The sequence below is a fragment of the Dermacentor silvarum genome, chromosome 7 (assembly GCF_013339745.2).
Source record: "Dermacentor silvarum isolate Dsil-2018 chromosome 7, BIME_Dsil_1.4, whole genome shotgun sequence".
NCBI classification, from domain to species: Eukaryota; Metazoa; Arthropoda; class Arachnida; order Ixodida; family Ixodidae; genus Dermacentor; species Dermacentor silvarum.
The window spans coordinates 10,817,953-10,844,198 of NC_051160.1; the positions used below are offsets into that span (position 1 = coordinate 10,817,953).

General features: G+C 41.1%; 1 protein-coding gene across 4 annotated transcripts in view; it reads right to left on the reverse strand.

The window, feature by feature from the left end:
* Window positions 1-273: 273 nt before the first annotated feature.
* The window catches only part of LOC119457541 (two pore calcium channel protein 1), a 45,258-nt gene continuing 19,285 nt past the window's right edge, over window positions 274-26,246 (reverse strand). For all 4 annotated transcript variants that reach the window (XM_037719145.2, XM_037719147.2, XM_037719146.2 and 1 more), the window contains exons 7-19: window positions 24,415-24,516; window positions 24,205-24,331; window positions 21,488-21,689; window positions 19,757-19,901; window positions 11,251-11,415; window positions 10,863-10,930; window positions 10,276-10,357; window positions 9,947-10,016; window positions 7,818-8,046; window positions 5,110-5,200; window positions 4,124-4,237; window positions 3,752-3,933; window positions 274-1,118 (exon numbers count right to left, since the gene is read on the reverse strand). In XM_037719145.2, the coding sequence (XP_037575073.1) occupies window positions 985-1,118; window positions 3,752-3,933; window positions 4,124-4,237; window positions 5,110-5,200; window positions 7,818-8,046; window positions 9,947-10,016; window positions 10,276-10,357; window positions 10,863-10,930; window positions 11,251-11,415; window positions 19,757-19,901; window positions 21,488-21,689; window positions 24,205-24,331; window positions 24,415-24,516 (1,711 nt within the window). In that variant the 3' untranslated portion in view covers window positions 274-984. The remainder of the gene's footprint in view (window positions 1,119-3,751; window positions 3,934-4,123; window positions 4,238-5,109; window positions 5,201-7,817; window positions 8,047-9,946; window positions 10,017-10,275; window positions 10,358-10,862; window positions 10,931-11,250; window positions 11,416-19,756; window positions 19,902-21,487; window positions 21,690-24,204; window positions 24,332-24,414; window positions 24,517-26,246) is intronic.

Below are 26,246 nucleotides of genomic sequence, written 5' to 3' on the forward strand. Positions count from 1 at the left end.
TCTGTTCCGATCTAGTGACCGCTGTTCTGGACCAGCTGATTACTGTGATTATGTAAGGCAAGGTGCCGCTCAAGCCGATGATGAATTGAAAAAAAAAAAAGGATGGAATGTTCACCTTATTCTAGCCTTGATAGTTATGCTGTTGCTGATTACGTGCACATAACAGTTGCAGAGGCGGACACGTCTTCTGGTGTGTTCATCTCTGAATAGAGTTTCCATAACATTGCACAGCCCTGGGTTCTTCACTTCAAGAATATGCACTTCTTTCAAAGATCATCAACAGAGTAAAGTTTATTAATAAATACAGCAGGCTTAGCCTACGCACATATAAAACATGTCCACTTGCTGCCGATTAGCGTAGCTGCACTGACATTGTTCAGAAGCCGTGGTGGTATACATGCATCTGTGCCAAGAGCCAAACCCCTCTACTAAAATAATATGTACAAAAGAAGTACAAATACATATAGAATATAGAAGTCAGCTAAATAATCATGCAAAATGGAATGAAAATTTGTATACACGACATTGGGTGTCACACTTGTAAATAGGAAGGCTCTCTGATACTACGTCATCACTATAAAGTTACGTCGATGTGTTTTGCACAGCAGATTTGAGCAGCTGCAGGCCAGTTAATCAACAGAACTGTAGAATGTTCTGAGCAATTGCATTGGCTAAGAAGAAAACTCGGTTCAAAATGAACCTACATAAGCTGTGCACAAAAAATTAAAATAAAGATTAAGTATCCGGCGACACAATATTGCACAATTATTACAGACTCACTATCGAAATTCAGTCTCCCAAGTCTTGTAAGCAAGCTTGGCCTTGCTGGTCATTGCATAATACAGTACTCTCAAAGCCTCATGCAACACACACCGAAACGTTGCATGCACAATTTAGAAGCAACTCAAGCGCCTCAGCGCACACAGCCCCAATCAAACAAGGAAAGCCATGAGATTGCTCTATCATGACGCACTAAAGCAGTCATTACACGGCAGCCTGTTTCTTGCCGCAATTGCATGGACAGGTGCATGACACGTTAGCAGCAGCCATGGCCATGATTTCGAGCTCTTCGAGTTCATCTTCAAACATCATCACCAAGATGTCCTCGACCCTTCTCTCTGAAATGAGAACACAAAGACCGTCTTGATGAAGACTGGATCGGCAAGTTGCCACAATTTAGAAATTCAGTCTTAACTCACCTCTGTCACAGGCGAAGGTTTATTACGATTTGCATAGAACAACATTTGGATTTAATGCCCTTCACTCGATGCTACATGAGAATATTTAATTTCATCTAACAAAAAATTGTCGCAGTTTCCCCCGAAAGGTGAACCATCGACTGCGATAGCAAAATATTGTACAACTATACGAAGTAATGACAGTAGTTTTATCTGTCGTAAAGCTTGTAGACGTTAGCTCACTAACTCAATAAGCAAGCGTGGTGTCACACGCATGCAGACAAACATGATCACATCACTCAATAAATGCCGACACTCACTGTCGGAGTGCTCGCGCTGTGAGTGAATTGCCCTGTGTGCTGCATTTCGTTTCACCGCGAATTAAGCGGCGAGAACACAGAACAGATGAAGCCATCACTCCTCGGCGCGCCAAGACTCCGTACATACCGCAGATTGTTTTCAAAAGAGGGTCCACACGCCATACGCAACTGCAGCCGAAATAGAACACCCCCTCCCCCTGTTGATTTGTGTGTGATGGAAGATGGCACGCTTCCTTCCCGCCTTCTTCCCTTGTGCACGCGAGGTCAAGCTCCATCCTTCTCGGATCACCCTCACATGCTTTCACTTCCACCTACAGCATACGGCGCTCGGCCGTGATGTTATCGCACTTGGACTTTGTACGGAACATCATGGCACGGGCAGAAATTTGCTTGGAGTAATAAAAATAATTTGCATTCGGATAGGCTTGACAGACAGCATATCTGTGGATTTGTGCCAGTTCTGGCACGTCAGCCATGTTTGCTTACAACTTAATGAATGTATACCTGACTGGGCCTTTGTTTTGATTTTGCCTAGACGAGCACATCACTCGATTACATATGCAAGCCGACCTGATATGAATGTTTTAAGTAACCGCTACGTATTAGGGGTGTGTGAATACTGAATAGTAGATTTCGAATCGAATATTAAATCGAATCAAGAAAACAAAGCTGAATATCGAATTGAATATCAAATATTTGAAAATTTTTCACCAACTTTAATGCTTTCAAATTTTGGGCAAGAAAGTACACTTCTGCTAATGCTCGGGTGTCTCCTAGCATTCCATAACAAGAATGTAGCCATCTATCAGTAACTTGGATACCTAGGAATCAACTGAGATGTACCGTATGGTCTACTCTTATTAAAGAGAATACCAAATAAGTATGCCAGCACTGATTACAGCTCAGTTATAGTATATAAAGCACCTGGAAAATATTTTTGTATCCATTGAATTTCTGTTGAATAGAATCGGGTGTTTGTTTTTTCTCCCTATGGAACTAATGAATTAGTGACGTTCTGTTGCACTGAATACCATTGAGGTTATCAGTTTAATAGTGAACCTGTATTTAGTCGCAATCTTTTGTTTATTGCACAGAAAGTTTTGCTTTCCAGTATTTCACTGAAATACGGAAGGACTATCCCAACTTTACGGCAGGTGGGTTACCGTGAGGCCAATCTGTGCAACAGATGAAAGGACTGCATCACGTGACTCGACCACAGGTTCGCGCGATGCCGGCGCCAACACTAAAGACCAGACACTGTCTGCGTTGTTTCGTTGTTAGGTTCGACATGATTTGCCACTGATCAAATATTTTGAAATCTGGAGGGTCAGGGCAAGTTCACGCGACATGCTTTCGCACTTTCAGGAATACACTCTGCTTCTGTCGCCGTTCCCTCTGTCGGCATCACGTTATCATTTCGTTCAGTCCTGTCGTCCAGAACAAATCGTGTACAGACAGAAGTGGACACAGCCGATGTGGCGGCACCATTATGCGAAGTGCCATGTTCGGCCGCTGTGTGTGCGATGCCCGCATTGGGCCAATGTTGTGGAGCGCTGGTAGTGACAAAGTCCACTACCGTGTCAGCCAGTAGCGGATTTTGTTAAAGCTGCCGCTACCGCGGTAGCAGTAGCAGCTGGCCTATCCACAGTGCACTCAGCGGTCCTTTTGCGGGCGGAAACGAAGTGAAACGCTCGTTTGGGCGACATCGAGCCTGAGGGGCTCCGCAGCGCATGCCACGTGTGGCACTGTGCAGGTCTGTACATTGAATATATTGAATCTTCGAGATATTGAGTAGCAGAAATTAGATTCATGAATAGAATTGTTCGAACGTTCACATACTATTCGATTCGGTGATATTCGATATTCGCGTACCCCTACTATATGTATCTCTTAAACTATGAAAATTCACCTGTTTAGAAAAGTTCTGAACATGAACAGTTTACATCTTTTGTGTCTTTCATTCATCGACACATCATCACCACATTACGTTAATTATATTTTGCTGTGTAGCACCGCTAGAACCCAATGTGATTTGAAGTATCTACTGTCATTAGCTATGAATGACATCAAATTTTCCCCTGTCACAGGGGCATCAGTGACAAACATTTGGTCAAGATAGTGATAAACCATAACAGAAAAAAAAAATGATGTATGATGATCTAAGACTAAGTCATTTGGTCATGATAGTGATAAACCATAAAAGAAAGCAAAAAAATGCTGTATGATGATGTAAGACTAAGTAAGGTGGCTTACTCTTCATGATGTGGAACCTGCTTTTCACACTGTCGGACATGTCAGGAACATTCGGATTTCTCGCAGTGTCTGGCTTGTCCAAGCTGTCCTCTAGAATGTTGTGGTCAGAGTCGACGTACATTCCTGGAAACTCAGACTTGCCATCACCACTTTCGTCTTTGAGGTTTTTCTTCCGCTGGTGCCTAAAGGAAGTAGGATGTATGAGGGGTGAGAGTCAACTCTTATCACTATCAGCAGCAGACTGTTTTATGTCGACTGCAGGAATGAAGGCAATTGCCCAATTATGCAGTTACTGCAGTTAATACTACTTTGAAGCCATTCCGTTTACAGTGAGCGGTACAGTGCAATCTTAGATTGCTGACGTTAACTTACTTTCCAAACTTGAGCCCCATCTCTCCAATCTTTGTTTCCACAGCACTTTCAAGCTTGGTCTTGTCAATTGTGTACTCCAGGAGGAAAGCTTCCAGCACAAATGCCGTGAAGATGCTAAACAGATGGCCAAAAGAAAAGTACTGCTGCATTGAAGTGAGCAACAAACACAAACGTTTGTGCGTACAGTGAATAAATTCAAGGAACACAAGCATGATGTGGGCCACATGCAAATCTAAGCAAATTCTGCCTTCATGTAAATTGCTCATTGCCTCGAAGCCATGCCTTGCGGCACTCTTCATTGAAGTGACGATATGCCATGCATGAACGACAGACAGTAGTGGAAAATAATCAGTGAATGTACGAAAGAGGATCGTTTCTGGTGCTTTGCTTGCGCGAAAAATTGTGCCAGGTTGTGTTTACACAAATTAGAACATTGTGTGCAGGTAATTCATGCGGTATATATGAGAGAATATATTTTTTTCTTTCATTTTCTCAGATTTTTTAAAACAATGATGAGTGTCAACCTCCACATCACTGCATTTTGCTACAGGTCTCGTGGTCGTATTTCTCAAATTTCGTACTGAGCAGAGGACTTCTGCTAAATTATAGCTCGGCTTTAGTTCTACAACTGTAACAAGTGCCCTAAGTTGAATATTTATAAAGTTAATGAGTAAAACCTTGTTAATTATCCTACATCACGCTGCTATTTACCGTGTAAGTATGTACTGATATCCACCTCTCCAAGTAATTCAGTTGATCCGCTAAAGTTTTGCTATGCATCACAGGCGAGTTTTAATAAGTGTGTTACCACAATAAATATCCCCTAGTGTGTGTGCTTGTACGCACGCACACACACGCACACATACCCAGGGACATGTTACATGTGCAAAAATGCAACAGTGTTCTTGCCCCATAACTGGGCTTGTAAAGTGAACTTAATGAGGGCAATGTCCAAGAAAGTAAGGAAGCCAAAAAGCACCACTAACTTCAACACAATGACGACACAAGATAGGTGGAACAGCAGGAAATACAGCCGGGCAGCCTTGCTCGTGACATGAACGAATCCCTCCGTCAAGAGTGAGAATGTTAAGAAAAAAATTGTCATTTTTGTATGATAGTGGCACTCCATGAAAAACTGACGATATCACTCACATACAAGCTCTTAGAACAATTTATCATCCAATATAGCACAAATACCTAGCACAATATATCCCCTGCAGGTACCACTTAATTCAGTCAACCGAACATTTATTTTCACTATATTTCTTACATCTTCAGAAATATGAAAAGCATATGACTGCAAAACAGATTTACAATTTTAGATTCTTTGGCAGGTTTCGTCAATTTTACAGAATCTGGACTCCCTACAGGAACATCAGATGTGAGAGCATCATATTTTATGTCTAGCACACTTGGAGAACACCTATTCAGCTACTCGAAAAATAAGCCTGGCGTAAAACATTGTGAAAAAGAATGAAAGAAGTGAACCTGCCCTATGAAGATCTACTGAGAGCAAGAGAAAACGCCCAGTTGTCTACCTTCTCACTTGTTTTTACTAAAAACCAACACTATACTGGCATTATTGAAACTTGCAGCACAGGTGCAACCAGAAGTGTTACAAGATGCATGCGAGACATTGTAAATACAGTAGCTTTATTTTCACCAGCACTTTCACTTTTGATGCAATGTCTCGGCGTGCACTAATTGTGACCACAGCGCCTGTAAATGATACAACCACTGAGTGGGTTATAAAAAGTTTACCATAATTATTTTATCTTATTTGTCAGCACCTTATGTCTTAAATCACATGCTATAGTTCTTGCAATTTACAGTCGACCATAATAACCAAAAAAAAAGTGGAATTAAGTGTCCCAAAGAAACACGTAGGCCATGGAAGAGACAGTGCAGCAAAGTGCTTTGGATTAATTTTGACCACCACAGGTTCCTTAATGTGCAGATAAACATAAGCAAACGAGTGTTTATATGTTTAATTTTCATCGAAATGTGGCCACAGAGGTCAGAAATCAAACCTGTGGCACCATGCTCAGCTTTGAACGAGAAGAAACGGAACCGAGGGGCCCGATTTTTATTAATCATATCATAAGAAGCCAACAAACATTGACACCCAGAACAACATAGGGGAAATTACTTGCACACACTAATTGAATTAAAGAAATGATAAATTAATGGAAATGAAAACGGATGAAAAAGCAACTGTCCGCAGGTGGGGAACATTCGCATTACGCGTGCGATGCTCTCACCATTGAGCTACCGCAGAACCGTTTTCTCATCCGCTTTCTGGGGTATTTATGTTTTACAACTAGAACTCACCCCGGAAGTGTTAGCCAGCGCCACCACTCACAAGCCTAGGGGCGGATGTGGAACATCCTTTCTGCCGCAGGCGTCACCCAAATAAGATCGCGTGTGACGCCTGCGGCAGAAAGGATGTTCCACATCCGCCCCTAGGCTTGTGAGTGGTGGCGCTGGCTAACACTTCCGGGGTGAGTTCTAGTTGTAAAACATAAATACCCCAGAAAGCGGATGAGAAAACGGTTCTGCGGTAGCTCAATGGTGAGAGCATCGCACGCGTAATGCGAATGTTCCCCACCTGCGGACAGTTGCTTTTTCATCCGTTTTCATTTCCATTAATTTATCATTTCTTTAATTCAATTAGTGTGTGCAAGTAATTTCCCCTATGTTGTTCTTGGTGTAAGTGTTTGTTGGCTTCTTATGACATGCTCAGCTTTGGAACAACAAAGCCAATGAACCACCATGGCAGATGACATAAGCACATGCATGCTTGCCCTGTGTATTTGAAATATCTGTCTCAAATAAGACAAAGCCAAGCCATATAGGCACAGTTGGGGACAAAAATTTGTGGACTACACCCACCAAGAAAATGCTGAATTTCACTGTGCCTTATGATGGTGTCACACAGCGAGTTTCGATCACAATCGAGCCCAACCCGGATCGAAATTATTGACCGCTATTGGTTCCACCCCGCATCTTGCACAAAGGAGCCTCTCACAACCAAGAAATTTGACCCCGATCGACTCGATCGTGATTGAATATGCGCCATGTGACACCCTATTATCCATGCAGCCTTGAGCCGAGAAAGGTTGGCTACATTTTCTCGCTTGAAAATAGTAGTGCATAACTCGGTTCTTGGTTGTGCACGCTGAAATTCAACTAAACTGTGGTGTTTTCATGTCCCGCATAACCCACAAACTTTTGTTCTCAACTGTACAGTACAGTTGAACCTTTTTAGCAAAGTCGCATACGTAGCAAAACTTTTTGTTAAATTTGATGTTCATTATAAAAGAGTAAATGAAAGGGACCAGAAATCCTCATATTCATGACAGAGCACCTTTAAAGTGACCTCTAGAGGTGTTTCAGCTTTTTGCTGCTGGCTCCCTACTGGCTACAAGCCCTGCAAAAGGAAAAATTTGCTGCGCCATAGCACATATCGCTTTAGATACTCCACTTTTGGTTTCGCTATATGAGTAGAATACTGGTTGAAATAAATCATGGCTAACCAAATTTTAAATTAACTTTATCATATATCATTTGTTTTACCTGAGGTTGTCATATCGATATTCGACTGTATTTTTAGTGCCTCTTTACCTTTCAGCATTTTCAACTTTTGCTTCTTAGCAAGCCTTGACTAATGTGATCAAGAAAAGAAAAAGGATATTGTGCCACTGATTGACGACCATCAGCTCAAAGAGGACGACGAAGGAGCTGAAGATGTCGTTGAAGTTGTTCTTGCAGTAGCCCGTCGCGTAGAAGGTAGATTGTTTCAGTTTGGCATTGCCGCAGTACAGCTCTGTCTCCATAGAATGCGTTCCGTTAAAGCCTCCGTAGAATGTAATCTTGTCTCGATAAAGCTCCATGCCAATCACAGCGTATACATAATAGACAGCCTGCAAAAAAAAGAGAGAGAGAAAAGCTTCCAGAAAAGCTTGCGAGATAAGGGTTCTCACATAATTCTCCAGAATCATATCTGCTGCCATTCTATACAGCGTCCAATCTAACACTGACCAAGTTGGCCACAAAGCCGGGACCATCTATGCACACAGAGTCATCTATGCAATGTTATTAGCTACCTTGATACTCAGTACTTTGCATGTGTTCTAATTAGTTAAAGTCGGAGAGAGGTCCAGAATGCAGGACACGTTCCTTCCACAATAGTGCGCCAGACGTTCTCTCTATATTTGTGGACTTAAAAAAAAATTAATCCTTTACAAAGGTTATGAACCTTACCATGTTCCTTATGCAGACAGAGCAGGAAACGCAAACACACATACAAATGCTTCCCTTTGCATTGGGTACTTTGTGCTAAGGTTTAAAATCTCATAGATTACCAATTCAAACAAACTGCGAACGTTGTGCTGGCACAAGGCTTGCGGAGAACATAGGAAAGAATAGGAGCTGCCCGTGTGATTAACCCCTTAAGTGTTTTATTTTTTTGTAAGTTTCCTTACCAAAAGTGTTTTTTTTTTATTGCTGATTTCGAATAAAAGCAACTGCTGAAAAAATATTTGCACCACATACTAAGTCAAATCTTAACTTTTCAGCCGCGTTGCGATTGGTTTCATCGACCATTAGTGTAATCAGTTCGTCAAGAAACTGCTGTATGTACTCCAGACGGTCATCTGGTATCAAATTGAAAGTCCTTGCCTGGAATAGCCAAAAATTGAAACCGAAGAGGTTTCGCGCCAGGATTGTCGACATCAAGCTGAACCCTCTGATGAGCAATCGCAATGTTTGCTTTAGAGATGTTTTCATCATCACCAGAAGAACTGCTCAATTCAGCGTCATTGCTGTCTTCTTTACTTCCGGACACAAGATAAACATCGGTATCCGAATCATCGTCATTGGAAGAAGATGACAAAGATGAAAAGCTTCTATTTCAGGTTGACGGGCCAGCTACACATGTTTCGCCGCCACCGGTCGCCATGTTAAAAAAAAAAAAAAGCGCTCCTACCGCAGAAGAAACCGAAATCGTCAAGTAAGTGCTTCCATCTGCTGGGTGACACGTGATCTAAGCCATAGACGAGCGCTTCTTGTCCTGAACACTCAAGAGGAGAACCTATTCTGGTAGGATAAGCTCTGCTCGTCCAAACCAGTTTGGGGACGCTTTGGCTAGGACGAATTCTACTTGTCCGAAACACTTAAGGGGTTAAGCAACAATGAGCCACAGTCAAATTCTACACATGCAAGGAACCAAATTGAAAGCTGCGATGATGCAGAAAATACTCAAGCTCCTTGTTTCAAGAAACTGAAAGCTATAAGGACTGGAAATTATTTTGACGTTGCATCGAACTTCCTTACCTAGTCATGATATGGAAAGGCAGGCACACAAAACAGACACAAAAAGAATGCTGCCTTTTTGTAACGTGAATCCCCATGAACTTCAGTTTTTGGTCATTCAGAACCCCATACCACCAATTCACAGTAACAAACTCGGAACCCTTGACATCTTTCTTCACCCCAAAAGCTCAACAACTCAAATGAAATGCAGTAACCTAAAGTAATAATGGTACCAATAAATTAAACCTATCTCGTATCTTCAAAGCCTTATCAAGGAATCAATCAATGATAATTCCGCACAAGAATTTGTGGTGTGGCCTTATGCAGTTGTTGTAGCAGCTGCTTGACAATGACCATGATGATGTGGTCATGCGAACAATAAAAAAAATTTGCAAGTGATGGAAGAACAGAAGGCACCGCAGCTGGCTCTGAAACTGGGGCCTTCACATCAATTCACTTCAGGGGGCTAAACATGGCTAAACAAAGTGCACAATTCAGAGGAATACTTACAAACAAAACGCCGCCAAACGTCAGTATCGATGGCCCAAGGTTTGTGATGGTGTTTATAATTCCACGAAACCTGAAGGTACAACAACGCAGCTGATGAGAAGTTTCATTTTCATTAAAACACCAAAGCAGTGCAATTTCTGTTGGAGATGACAGTTCACTTTGACAAATTGGAGACAAAATAGATCTTGACATAAGCATGATCTGGGCTATACAACCAATAAGACTTTTCAATAATGTGTTTTCCAAGAAAATTGCTTCTTTGGCAAAGTGCTCAATGCGATTGACATCATGCTAATTGAACTGTACTGTCACAACATCTTTTTGCTCACTTTTTGAAGTTGCGGATCAGCTTTACAAGTCGCAGGACTCGCAAAACCAACAGAATGTCAAGAGTCAATGTCCTGCTGTTGCCTGCAAGAGAAAAAGAACACTGATAAGGGCACTTGCAGTGAGAGCACTGAGGAATGCAGTGCTAATGTTTTTCAGCTGCACCAATTTATATTTTAAATTTTGCAGCAGCTAGCATAATTCTACTTCTGCAGTTTCATTATTTAAAGATGGCATTACTAGAGAGCAAGCAACATTCAGTTAACGAATCAACATTCTACAAATAAACTTCAAAGCTACAAACAAACCAAGGAAGGATCAGTGTCGCTGCTTTCCTCGCGCTGGCACTTGGCTAGAACTGCTCAGCTGCTCGCTGCACTGGACCTGACGTGACTGGGAGTCCCGATAAATGCCAATAAACCTAATAGCAGTGTTAGTATTTTAGCGCAAATGCGTAAATTGTTTAAGTGAAGCCAGCGAGTGCTCTGGGCACGTTTACTTTGAGTGTTAGCAATTCTCTTACCACTGCATCACAAAATGAATGTGTCCCAGAAACATCGCACTTGGCAGCAAAGAAAATGCGACTCACTTGATGCTCCAATGGCTACTTCGTACAGTGTCCCAATCACTGCAGAGCCAATGATGACAACGTCAAACCTGTCCCACGAAAAAAAAAAAAATTCCAAGTTTAGTAGGTGTAGAAGTTAAAAGAAAAAAAATCTTGCTCAGAGAAATCTGCAGCACAATTATATATATCTGACGATATGCAGCACATGTATGCATTAATTCCGCCTTCAGGTGTGGCTTCACGGCAATATGCAACGCATTGCCGTGAAGCCACCCATCAAGGCAGAATTCACGAGAAACTCTCCTCTGGGTACTTCAATTCCTTTAATTTTTTTTACAAGGCTCACATGCGCAAGAATATGGTTGGCCCGGTTTCCAAGAATAGGCTCGTATTTGAGTGTAGTACTCACACATTCCACGCTTGCTTCATGAACTGGATAAATCCAAAAGCGTAAATTTTGAGCAATATCTCAACACTGAAGACGGTCAGAAAGAACCACTCTGCTTCGTATACGTCCAGTCCGATGACTATGGCATTGACTAGAATCAGCAGGTCAAACAGGTATCTGAAGAAACTGCAGAGAAAAGGAAAGTTTGATGGTTATATATGTGACACAGCCAAGGAAAGTTAAATTATTACTGCCACTCACAGTTACGCAATGAGCACAGTAAGTGAGCACGGTAAAATAGTTTCGGTTTCATGTTAGGGATCGGGCAGTGAATGGTAACTTATACACAACCAAACCGAAGCTTCCTTTCGGAAGCCTCTGTTTGGTTGTGATAATCGACCTAACAAAAATTTACAACAATCAACCTAACGAAAAACTGAACAGCTGCTTTGTTTGACTTTTGTGACAAGTAAGTTTCTGCAGCTCCTGTTGGCTCCTATTTGTTAGTTGTGCAAGAAGTGTCAGTTATTAGAACTCTGTGTTTTTATGTGCTAAAACCACAATCTGTTCATGAGGCACCCCATAGTGGGGGAGACTCAGGATTGATTTTGACCACCTGGGGTTCTGAAATAGAAGTCGAGCATCAAAATCGAAGTGCACGAGCATACTTGCATTTTGCCCCCATCAAAATGCTGCTGCCGTGGCAGGGATCGAACCCTCGACCTCGAGCTCAGCAGTGCAACATCATAACCACTGGGCTACCGCAGCAGTCGTGTCACTCAGTTGAAGAGAGCTTTGGTGCAGACGTGTGGCAGAAAAAAAAAAACATGTTAAACTTCTTCCCTTTGAATAAAAAATAAAATTTTAGTCACTGATGGCCGGACAATCTTGATTTAGATATGCAACTTTCGTTAAAGGTGCAGCTTAATCTTACTAATTTGCCAACCTTGTCACTAAATCTAATCTTCTGCTTCTCTTTCTTCCCTTGGCACTTGTCCTGTTTCTCTGACAGACCATCTCAGGACGCTCTAATTTTCCTGAGCACTCAGCTAGAGTACCACCCACCTATTCGATCCATAACCTATATGCTGTCTCCCTGCCTCCTCTTAACATTACGGCTGTCACTTTCTATTCTGTAGCTCTTTGCAAGCTGTTTATAACTACGTTTCAGATTTCTCTATTTACTCCCCAAATTTCAGTCCCGAATGTCAGTACTGACAGTTGAGAGCAAAAGTAGGTATTACTTTCAACTGCGTGTGCCTTATTTTATAGGAGAGAGCTAGTTCATGAAAAATGCTTCTTAATCAAAGACGCTCCCAAATTCAGAGCTGTCAAACCAGAAGAGCACTATGGGAGAAAAATGATTACATTTAGCCTGGAGAGGTATTCACGGTCATTCACTTTCAGGGATACAGTCACTTTTGTGGGACTTCACGTGACAAGAACTAGAAGCATCAGCACTCCTGGTACAGTGTCAAGCAAGCTGTCTTAACACAGTGCCAGGAATACTGTCACCGGTAAATGCCAACGTGTCCTGTGCTAGTCACACAAAATCTTGCTAAAGCGATTGTATCTGCAAAAGTAAACAACCTAGGATACCTTCCTGGGGTGTCATGCATGCTGTAGTGGCTTAGCATTTCAGAAAACACATGTGCCAAGACTACAAGATGATGTTTGTCAGATAAGCTTTTCAGAAGTCTGAGTCAACATGCCTTAAAGATAGGCTAGATATTTGTGACATCTACCATGGTAAAAGCAGGCTGTCGAAAAGCCCATGCATGCTCCAGTAACGATTGAAAGGAAGATCACAGGCAGCAACCTAAGCATGCAGTTTGACGCTACATCAAACACATAAATAGCAATTGTTTTCCCAGTACAGATTTGAATCTCGCCCGTAAACACCTTGCTCACTGGTTTTCGCTAATGACTCCTAAATAAACAATTCAGCAGATTGTTGTTATTTGACACAGAGGAAACAATTTTTTACACGTTACTCAAACCTCACTGCTCCTTATATCATACCACCAGTGTTGCCATTTTGGTATACTTTCTGCTAGATCTAGTAAATTTTGGCTCACTTAGCCTCGAAAAATAGGTGTTAGTGGCTAATGAACATTTCTGTGGGTTTTATATTAAATTTTTTTTCTTGACGCATGCTTACGGATTCAGCAAGAATTCAGCAAATTTCTCATTTTGTTTCAGAGCAGCCTCCTGCTTCAGCAGAGTAGCTACTTCGATTTGCTATACCTGCCTCTAACACAGATGGTGTGATGAAATTATTTTAATGCAAGTCAGTGTAACTACTGATGCTTGCAGGTCTTAAAAATGCCTGTTTGCTGTGCTCAGATCTTCTCCCTTGCTGGAATTCATCATAGAGAAATTTTATTGGAGTGACTAGGATAATCAGCAGACATAAGTGCATCTAAATGATGTTTTAGGGAAATACTTGCAAGAATAGGTAACAACACCGCACTGTAATATAGTTCGGCTAAGAGAAGAGCAAGCAACCCTGCTACACACAGCACCTCTGCAATGCAGCATATCACCTGTACACAACCTCATGCACTGCCTCCATGCACTGTGCATTACTGCACTAGGTCCACCAATCTTTTTTTTCCCCCATCAACCAACATTACCGTCTGCCCCATTTGTGTTCCCAGATGGGTTGCACCTTCCTGCAACTAAAGATTTACTGCAGTCAGTGACAATTCTTGCTGCTTTCGTGCTTCTCAATGTCTCTCATTGCGTTCCTAATCAGAAAGATTCCCAATGTGTTTCAGTTTCTCTACATTTTCTTTCTGCTCTGTCTCTTTCCTTTTTCCCACTAGCAATTGCAATTGTTTAAGCTGAGAGACTTGTGAGAAAGCATCAGCTGACTTTTCACAATGTAAGGTAAAGTAAAAATTTCTTAGCAATGTCATCAGCGTGGAGAACTTGCTAATATTCCAGGCCTACAGCTCATCAGATTTGGCCATGCTGTTTGATCCCACAGGCTTGTACACTAAGCATCTCTGCTTTCTAAATGAACAGATTTCCTTTGATTGCATGCATTCATATCTAAAGTAAGCCAGCAAAATGGGTTGCGCATGCCACTAACGAGTCCCGTAAATGTCTAAACTAATGCATTTTTCACACGATAGCATGCAAATTAAAGTGCAACCAGCACTACTGGAGTGCTCAAGACAGCTGAACTTCGCTACGAGCAGCAAGCAATGCAATTTCACAGTATGCATCATGATGAATGGTGTGCCTGGCATACTCAAACACTTTCGTAATAAAGTAAGACATAAGAAGCCCAATAACTTCATCTTTTCTCCCCTAATCTTACAGAATTACAAGCCTTTCATGTACATTTCTTATAATCAATCAATCATTTGATTTTCTTCTACTGCAATAAACAGACAGAGGAGCGGCCGATAAAAGCTGCTATTTGGCAGCTTCATGTACCCACAGCCCCAATCACAAGGGTTCATAACAGCACAAAGACACAATTACCAATAATGTGAAAATAAATGTAACAAGATAACAAATATGATAACAATCGTCAAGAATTTCTACCTCATCAAATTATGTTGTCGCAGCTACAAATTTTAAGTGTAACTAGCCTGAAGTGCAGGTAAAAAAAAAATCAACATTTGCAGCTTCACAATATTTCAAAAGACGTGGCAACATATAGCACGAGCGTTGCATTTCTGAATTTAAACATTCAGTGGGTACTTTCTACGTTGTTGACAAGAAATTGCTGACAGATACATGAAATTTTCTTTAATTTCAAGTTTCAATCACGCACTTAATCGACAGCGGTACAACTGGCAGATTAGTGACACGGGCATTGACAAAGAAATCAGCACATTGTGCTCCTTTTGGGACACAAAGACTCTGCGACTTTTAGTCCCGTCCCCTCCTTTTTGACGAAGGAATATAAAATGGAATGGAATAATAAGCCCAATGAATAAACCGTGCTTGTATAACAGTTCAACCTCAATATACGAAAGTCTATAAAATCAGCAATCTGCTTCGTTATATAAAAATTTCGTAATATTTAAATTAAACCAGTTTAAATTAAACCACACGAAAGGAGGAAAGCAGGAAGGCAGCGCGGGAGAAAGGGGGGCGGCTTCTACTCTGTGTACTTGTACTGTACTTTGCGCAGCTGCGGGCTGTGGGATGTAATGCGCTTAGCATTCGAGCTGTTAAATGACACACCATATTTGTGAGGTCACATTTGTTTCATATATGTAGTAGTAATCATTCCGTTACTTCGGCTATATGTGACATACTCCGGTATTGTCCCATTTTGCTAAAGAGGCATGCCGTACGGGATGTGCGGCACAAAGGCAGGTGTGGCAAAGATGTGGGTCATGCAAGCAAATGCAGCAGCTCATGTTTTTTTTTTTCTTTTCCACGATATTATGTTCCTTTACTTTTCGGCGCAGACACACACCCAGTAGCCAGATTTAATTGTTATTGCCAATATTGCGGCACGGGAACATTGTAGTAAACAGTTTATTTTAACATAAAACACATGCAAAATTTCACTGTGCAGCAGTTTCCGATTGCTACATACGAGTATTGTTAACACCGGTAATGCTATAAGTTGGTTTTACCGTACTTCTTTCTAATTAAAATCTTTGTGTGTTTGTCCCCTTGGCTTTTTTTGAGCAACCCAGTCATAACAATTACAGTAAAACCTCGTTACAAGAGACACTCAAGGGACCCGGGAAACATGTCTCTTGTAACTAAGGTCTCTTGTAACCAAAAATTCTAAAAACACTGAGGAGTCGAACTAGACCACTTTATTATACATCAGCATCAAAGCGTGTTTAAACACATCTTTGATGCGAAGAGTTGTCTCATGGAAACCTGGCGATGGTGCCAGAGTCCGACTACTGGCATACAAAGCGACCAGCAACGCAGACGCTGTGACGGAAATCCAACCCAATCGTACTCTGCTGCAGAGTCTGTGTGGAAGCGCGACAGCGATTATAAAAGCATAATGACAGAAAATTCAGTACGATTTGTAGTTGCAACCATGCGAGGAATAACAGCCGATTGTGGAACCGAACAAAATCGAGGCAAGAGAATGAAAATTGCAGCGCATACCGGTTGGTACGACATCGACCACGTTGCACGAGCGTGGCTGGGTTGTGTCTCTTATAAATAGTGAAAGAATTTACTCTAGGGACCTAAAAACGTTGTCCTTAGTAACCGAGTGTCTTTCGTAACCATGTCTCTTGTATGCGATGTTTTCAACATGGCCAATATAGGAAAACCAACCAAACCATTTTCAAATGTCTCTTATAACCGAGTGTCTCTTGTAACGAGATTTTACTGTATTGGTTATAGAAATGGGATTTTCTTGGCACTTGAATATTGCTATAAATGGGCTTAAATGTATTTATTGCAGTTTTGTAAAGCTGACCACCAGGTGAGACACACAGATCTCCAAAACACTTCTATGTTTGTCTCACAGTTCCCTGAAGTCTAATCTTCTGCCTGTGCTCCCTATGTCCGTTATTCAGCTTGGCATCATCACTACATATATGCTGGCAGTACCTTAAAAATAAACATAAATAATTTAAAACTTTAATAGACTGAGCTAGTTGCCGACAGTCTACACACAACACACCAAACAGTGCTTCTCCACAGTGGCTAAACAGTAAGTTAAATCGACGTTTGCTGCCAGGCTGACCGCGGCAGTATTCTCGCATCTGACATGCTGAAGGAACCTTCATTGCAACTGTCACGCCTGAAATGCTACACAACAAATCCTACAGGCATAGCATTTTAGGAACAGCGATTGTGCTTTGTAATATTTATTGTTTGTTGATTCGCATATTTGCGAATTGCATATTCAAGGCAATATGCGAACCGTGGATTCGCATATTTGCCACCTGCAAAGACCTTATATAAAATTATAGTGTAATGAATAAATTAGATAAAGTTATAAGTAGCGAGATGGAAAGGTAATAAGAATTCTTCGTGCAGAAGAAAGGTTTGTTTACTGAAGTGTGCAAGCAATACAGAATACATAAAAGGAATCCTTACCCATCTCCAGCACTCAAGAGTGCAGCTGCTGCCACAAAATACAAACAGCGGTACCTTATAAGAAACTCGCTAACCATCTCATGGAGCACTTAGCAATAGCAGGCGGCAACATGCAAAGGCAGGCACCAGTGTTTGTCAACGTGCAGTCTCTAGTATACTTGAGAGAACTTTGTAGCCCAGGAACAAAAACACTGGAAGAGTTACAACTCCACGGTGTCTAGCAAATCCCTTGTTTCAGTTTTTTATAACATTTCCAGGTTTCTCTTCTAACTACTAGTATTTGAGCACAACTTCCATGTTTGAAATAGTGGCACTATTTGCTGAAATGGCGCAACAAAAATTCTAGAATCAACATTTGGAAAAAAAAAAGAAATAAGCAAAAGAGAGAGAATAAAGCTATGGAATCCTAACCAGTGCCGTCCTGCTGTGCACTCTATATTTGTACAAGTGCAATTTCTTTATAGGAGCTTAAATAATAAAGAATGTAATGCGTGTGTCTGAAGTGCTTGAAGTAATATCCATGGCTTTGTTGTTGCGATAATACTACTGCTGCTAATTGAGCAAGAGGGAACTATGCTAGTTTAAGCCACATTTATTAAAGTTGCACTTTTTAATAAATTGTCCGTTTTTCTTCTTTGCTAGTTCCAGTGTGAAGCCATTGCAGCGACCCCTGGCCCTGTGAGCATCCTCAGATGTCAGTTAGGGGTGTGCGAATAGCTGAAACTTTCGAATTATGAATTGAATAGTGTCCCATTCGATTCAGTCTTTAAATAGAATAGTCGCTATTCGTAAATGCGAATATTTTTCAAATACATTTCAAATATTTCAAAACGTCAACTGCACCCAATTAAACATAAAACTGGAGCAAAAGTACAGGTAAATTTTCACTCCCGCGGGCATAGTATAGACAAATAACATGAGAACTTGCGTAATAAAGTAGGCTATAGCGATCATTCACGCTTACTTAAGAGTCCTGTGCATGTGAAGAAACTACTTGCTTGCTCCTAATGCTCCATTTGCACTTTTAATAAACCATGCTTCATAACGTATTATTTAATGACAGAAACTTGCTAACTTCAAGAATACTAGGATGTGAACACTGTTTTATATTCATTCGGATAACGGCTGTTCATTATTCAAAAACTATTCGATTCAATTCGCTTCTGGCATTATTCGATGCGATCTCAAGGATCACTATTCGCACACCCCTAATGTCTGTCATTAAACAGCTTAGGAGCTCTTTTCACATTTCTATTGCTCGGAATGTAGCTTTGAGAAAAACCTAACCAGGAATTTTGGCAACATTGTGTTTCACTTGAATCACTTTTCTTCAGATGATTCACTGTTTGACGGTTCCCCTGAAAATTGCACACTTTATCCAGGTGCTTATACTTTCACTAACAACTCCATGTTTCCACCGTTATTGAGTTTGCTAGACACCCTGGAATACTACGGCAGGCTGCAAGCACACAATGCAGTGTCATTGCTAACCAGCTTTTAAAGAGACCTGTTCTAGACAAATTCATAAAGGAAAGTTCCTCCTGTTTTTGTAAAGTTTCGTCATGAAACATTACTTCTTTCAATGCTCGCATGCGGCAGCATCCTTTCTAAATGACTTAAAGTGTAGATGACTTTCTAAATGAAAGCAGCATAGCACATTTAGAAAACCTTGCTTACATGATCAGACCATCGCACTAGTTTGATACACTAATGTTTTAATAAACGAAGTGTTTTAGCAAAGACACATTCATAAAACAGTGCAGTAGGGATAGAGCGGTATACATTCTTGGCGACACATTCATCGTGCCCACAAGCACCAGAAACGCGACAATCATTGATTAGTCTTCAGTTAATTAAGATACACGAATTAACTTCTTAATTGTATACTTTAGAAGACATGTTGCAATTGAAGAATTGAAAATGGCCGATGTTCAAAACATGTTAGTTACTATGCATCTCAAGACAGGGCTCCAGGAGTTCCCAGATAACTGCTGGTAAACTTGAGGTGGAATGAGTTCACTTTCTACTCACTATTTTTACAAGGTTTTCATTTCTTATGCACCATGGGATGAAACATGAAGGAACACTCAACGTGTATTATGGTAAATTTTGGCCATGGATATCTCGAAAGTGGCACTAATCTTGGAAAGCCTACCAAGTGTACATGCCTCAAGCACCAACCCCCTTGAGTTCCACAATTGCACCCTCTGTCCTGGACTATCTAAATATGGTTGATAAGTAACATAGTTAAAAAGCAATCATTGAAAAGCAACCAATGTGACCAAATGTTTCGAAAAAATAAAATAAAATATACCTTTTTATCCCTCTGCACTATTCTTACAAATCAGTCTTTACCAAAACATTTGGTAAAAATGTCCGACATTGCTGTTCAAAAATATGTTAATTCAGAAGTATGCAATCTAATTTTTTTGTAACAGCTAAAAATTTCCCCCGTGAGGCTGAAAAGATTTCAACTTACAGATGAGCTGTCACAGTGCGAATCCATTGGGACACCACACAGTTGTAGATACTTGGCATGAACCTCTCAAAGCAGTTCTGAGTCTCTTCAGTTTCAACTATTTGTACATTCAGCAGGTCAGCGAGGTACATGAAATCTGGAAGGTCTGCAGATAAGCATTCACAAAAGTCAGCATTTTCGAAGGTCAGTGTGAAAGTACGCAAGCAATCGTAAGAATGTTGCAATCATGAAAACAGTGTCAAAATTTAAGGTTTTATCTTCAATGTTCATTTACTGAACAGAGGTAGCAATGGGAACTAAGGCTAGAGTTCAGAACCCATCCTAATGTGGCTTGCATTGAACATAAGAGTAGCAGTGAAAATCATTTCATGACAAAAATGAAATGAGGGTTATTGGATTTTTCCACAACTTGTAAAACTGACACCTAGCTCAAAATAATCGCTTAACTGATTAAAATTTGAACCCCAACTCAATGCTTAAATGACTATCATTTATTTTACATTAACCAATAAACTCTAGAGGAAGGTCGATCCATGTCCACAAGTGTTTCTTCGAGAGACTGATGCATAGAGTACTGCTTGGTTAGCACAGGCTTAGACCTAACCAGATTTCATTAATAGAAGGTAGCACCTAACATGTTTCCTGTTATTTACGGCCCATCAAGCGTTCGAGGGCATTAGATGAAGGAGGCATAAATCAATGCGTAGAACTCAGGTAAATTTGACATAACCATCAAAATTGCCACTACACAGGTTTCATTCATTTATCAACCACATGAACAATTGAATTAAATTCTGGGGTTTTACGTGCCAAGACCAAGGTATGATTATGAGGCACGCCGTGGTGGGGAGACTCTGGATTAATTTAGACCGCCTGGTGTTCATTAAAGTGCACCCAATCCATGGTACACAGGCGTGTTTGCATTTCACCACCATTGAAATGCGGCCGTTGAGGCTGGGATTCGATGCCATGTCCTCGAGCTTAGTGGCGCAATGCCAAAGCCATTACGCCACCACGGCGGGTAACCATATGAACAAGGATGTCTGCTTATGTTGTTACAGGCTTTACCACCCGCCATTGTGCTATGTAGATGGATGGATGCAAGCTAAGCACAGCTAAGCATCATTACATAGCCAGTTGAAGTGCTATGGAATTTAAATTAGTAATTTAACTTCCATAGTACTTCTACTGGCTGTGTAATGTCGAAATCCCAGTTCCAGTTTTCGCATGTGCTGTGCAGTCAAAAGGACAGAGTCAACATTTCGAAGTATGTAGTCAACATGTTGGAAAGATCACTCAGCATACTGGAATGATTAGTTTACACGTCAGAATGATCAGTCAACATGTCGGAACAAGCGGCTAGGATGGCAGAATAACAACTTGGCACGTTAGAATGATTGATCAGTATGCTCAAAATGATCGGTCAACATGTCGGAACGATCAGTCAGCATGTCGGAATAATCACTCACCATGCTAGAATAACTAGTCAGCACACTAAATGATCATTCAACATGCTGTAAAAGCAATCAGCATGTCAAAACAAGCTCTAGGCATGTCTAAATGACTGGTCAACATGTTCGAATGATCACACAAGATGTCAGAACAAGCAGCCAACATGCTGGAACAAGGGAAGTCAAGAAACTGGAAAATTTTGAAGAGGAAAGCCGCCGCAAGTGTCGAGTGGGTGCTAACAGACGTGCAGCAGAACCACAAGAAAGCAAAGAAACTCACCCACTTTGTTATCCCCATTCTGGTCGAGCACATACCAAAGAATTTTTTTCGTGATTTCACTTCTTGCTGGTGGTATCTTATCGAGCAGTGCCACAAACCGGCTGTACGTGATAACGAAGGAATCTCCATCACGAACTTTTAGGAGGTCGAAGGCACGAGACAGGTTGTCACGCTTCACTCCAACCATGTTCTGCACTTCTACCTTTAAAAAACAGATAAAATACCAAACTACCGTGAGTGGACAACACTTCTGGGGGAAAAAAAAAAGACGTGAACCAGTCCAAATTATAAATGTAGCCCAGCTCATACGGATACTCTTTTAATGTTTTTCTGGTTGCACTTTATCCAAGTGGGAGTGATGACTCCAGAAGTGCAATGTCTGCTGTGGTACGAGTTGCAGTAAAACAAAGTTTAATTTGCATGCAGTTTAAAAGTTGCGCATTCGAGTTCCATTGAATCGACGTAGAATTTTATTTATTTTATTGTATACTACACGGCCTACAAGGGTCAAAACAGGCCATACAAAGAAAGAAAACGCTGACAATTCCAATTTTGACGACAGGCTGCATAATGTGAAAATCTGGTAAATTTGGTGAACTATTCCGATGTATTATTATCCTTGAAAAAAAAAAGTATTGGCCCTCGTTAAATATGGTGGTATGGAATGTGACCCAATGTGGTGGGGTGTCTCTCTTCATTGAGAGTGAGACATACTGACTGCAGTCTGGAAAAAGTTTCGTAGGCTTTGTAGAATTCTGGTTCATGTTTATGGTAGCAAATATCATCAACATCATCAGCCTATATTTATGTCCACTGCAGGACATGTATAGCAAACATATGCTATACTAAACCTCGTTATTATTGAACCACATTGTGGCAAGTTCTGTTAACATAACTGCATGCCTGCACCATGCCGGACATACAGGTTCTAGTTGCTCAGAGCTTTTAAATACTGAATAAAACAATGTTCATTATCAGACCATTAAGCTCTATTGCTTTGTATACAAAGCCAATGCAAGTAACTGTCTCATGCTACAACGACAGGTGGCACACAATTAGATTTTATTACTGCAACATAGCACTCAGTAGTTTAAATTAACTTTCCTTACTGCACTGAACCCACATTGAAGTAACAAACAAGAGTCCATAAAGATGTAAAAACAGTGAAAGACGAGTAGAACAAACAAACCAGAATAGAATACAATAAATAACAAACGAAAACAGAGACGATGATACAACTTTCAAATTGCAGTCGCAAGCTGTGAACATGCAGGAAACATTTTCTTTTTTCTTCTTTCTTTCATAGGTGTTGCAATGACAATGTTTCTTGGGATATCATACGGCCCATTAACCCATGCAAAATCTCGTTTGACCTGATCATGCTTTCAGGAAGTGTGCGCAATAGAATGATTGCATGCAGAAAAGATGAACTAGTCCATTGCCGACGTTCAGCTGCTTATTTTTTTATTTTATTCGCTTGTTAGTTTATGCAGTTAGGCAAAATAAAGGACCCTTACAGGGGCAGGAATACTGGTCACCAGAACTGGCAGAGGCTTCTTCATGTACATGATTTCATAGCAGTTAACAAAGAGTCATTATTCAAAATTCACATATATGACAGAGTAGGGATATAAGCACAACACAGAACTATTGTCGTGCGCGCCCGCGTAGGCCTCATCTTCAAAGCGATCTGCGATGTGGACAAAGTGCAACCAGTGCTGGTAGCTTCGTATGCACTCTGCTTTCGACGTTTAGTTCGCGTTGAAGCGAGAAATGGCATGAAGGTCAATTTGCTCGCTACTGCTGCCATGCCTTCTCACTCAAGCATTTTGAAAGAGAGTTTCTGCGTTCATCGAGCAAGATGTGTTCATCTTTAAATGTGACACTGTGCTTTTAATTTAGTTAGTAATCGAATGTTTACAAGTTTATACAGCCGATAAAACTACTATCCTTAATTCGTATAGTAGTTGTCTACTAATTTGCTATCGCAATCGATGCTTTGCCTTTTGGGTGGAACTGCAACATTTTTCATTGTAAGGACAATGTCACTGAAGGGTTAAGTCTTCCATGGATATGGCATGAAAGCTTAAAGGGACACTAAAGGCAAATATTAAGTCGCGCTATCAACTAAATCGATAGAGAGCTACGAGCTACATCAATAGATTATTTGTCCAAAAGTATATCACCGGTTGCTGTGTGCCACTATTTTCTGTGTGTTACTCTGTTGCACAGAAAATTGGCACAGAAAGTTCTGCTGCTGCTCCTCACTTTGCACCGCCCATGCCGAAAACAGACATGTTCACGTAATTTCCAGGTGACCGCCATCTATAGCGCTCTCTGTGGTTCAGTCAGTGTTGACATTACAGGAGAGGTACCATAGTCCACAACAGATGATGCCACTCCAATTTTCCATTTTTGTCATTTTCTCGCTTACAAAAGCTCTGCTTTCGCTATAAATGACAAATTTGACATTGAAAAACCTACTCTTATCAATCTAGAATGAGTTACATTTTCCTTCAGTGTCTCTCTAAACACTGACTACGATTGAACACCAAACGTTGGAGAGAGCTTATGGCCCCGTTGGATATTCAAGACAAGCAAACAGATTAAGAAGATAAACTCATAAAAAACGTACAGTAATATTTGCACTCTTCTGTGCTCTATTCTCCACCCACCCTTTTTCTTAAATTTATCTTCTCCCATAATGAGACACATACCTTGAGATTCTCACGATAGTTGTAGTATATCACGGCCAAAATGATGTTCATGAATATGTAAAGACAAATAAGTGTGTAGACCACGAAGAACAGGGCAAACCAGGAATTGTCGTTGTAAGCAGGCATCCTGAAAGGTGAAGGTAAGCATTCTCAGTTATTTCTCAGTACTTTGAGAAGTGACAAAAAGAAAGCCATTTTAAATGTACTCACATTACATCAGGATGATTAGCAGTGGTAATTAAAACGTACAGGCTGAAGTAAATGTCAAAGTAGTCCTTGAAGTATGGACGGCCATCCGGGTAGAATAAAGATCTAGTTATAAAAGAAAGAAAAGCATATAGCTCACTAGTGAAGGCAAGGGAGGCTGTTCATATAATTGCTCAGTCTGCATAAAAATAAACAGCTCTAATAACCAGTAGGCACCTGCAAGTCATCACAGCGTCTTAATTGTTGGGATGTATGGACAGAGACTAAGTTAAAGTATCTCATTTTTGATGCCACTACTTTTCAGTGTTGCACAATGCAGCCAGATGACCACATAGTGTTGGACTTGGCAAGCAATGCATGGCAACTAGGATGCTGATGTAATAGCGTATAAAAGATTATATAGTTTGTGCCAATACTTTCAAATGTTACAAAATTCAGCCAAAAGGCCAAATGACTGTATACAGTATAACCTGAAAATAACAAACATGGATACAGTCCAATACCAGATATATCGAACTCAAAGGGAATCGCGAAATAGCTTTATTTATTGATAATTAGAAATATAAAATATGCCTATCTTAAGCTCATCTGAGACCTTTGCACGTCTCAGACAGTTTCCTGAGATTGTGAAAAGCGGGAACTTAATGATTTGCTTCCCCAAGGTCGTTTCGAACGAGCAAAATTTTACTTATTTCTTGCTCAAGAACCTTGCAAGTCCCTCGTTGTGAGGCATGGTCTTTGATATACTGATTGCAATGGTAATCCTAAAAGCCCGCGTTGCTCGAACGCAAGACCGCTATGTGCCTCGCGCGTGTTGTAATGCTTGTTGCAAGTTTTTATTGAAGGTAGAAGGACGCACCGCGGGAGCAAGATAGTCCGTATGAATATGTGCCATGCCACCATCAGCACACTTGTACTGCGAATAGCACAAGAATGTGCCTGGCCACGTGTCCGTTACAATACCAACAATACGTCGTTTAAATGACTGATCGCCATAGGTGGGCAATGAGACAGGCGGACATTGTGTCTGGTTTTGGAGCCGACTTCCTGTAGGAACCAGTCACCCTCGCTTCTCGACTGCCCTAAAAAGTCTGCGCGCCTCTTTTTGCATGCCACTCAGCTCTTCAATGTCTCGCAGCCAGTACGTCCCTTTGTTCTTGGCCCTTCACCTCAGGCCCCTGCATCGGTGACTGCCAACACTACACACACAATTTTGAAAGTGGCTTTCAGCTTGCAGAAAGTCCAAGTCCATTCCCACTCACGTGTAAGCATGCGAGCACAAATCAAACGCCTTCAGTGCAGACCTGCGAATCGCACAGCGATGAGTCTTGCATGCCACTGTTACACAGGGGGGGGTCTTTCCCCAAAGTGCGGATGTGGCATGTGGTGGTCTTGTTAAATTTAAACTGTAATATGAACATCTGTCCAAGTGGAGGTCGTAGTCAGATTCGTATTGGCAGTTTGCGATAACAAACGGCTGCAGTTTGCATGAGCCATCCATATGTGCAGCGAGCAAAACTGAAAGCACCCTGCTCATTTTTCTTCCATGGTATGTACTGGCCTTCAGAATCAATCTCTTGTTACACAGAATCTGCCAAAACCATGCTATTTAAAATTTTTCGGCATTTAATATTTCTGACGCCGCCAAAAAAAGGTCACATTACCGTTAGGAGAAGCGCACTTGCAGGGGCGTGGTGCGGCGCAGCATTAGATATATATCGAATGTGGCTGTGAATGGGAGTTCAATATACACGTAGTACATCGCTATACTTCTGCATGGGATATTCAAGGGGATTTTCCAACTGTTCGATACAGACAATAATTCGATATATGCA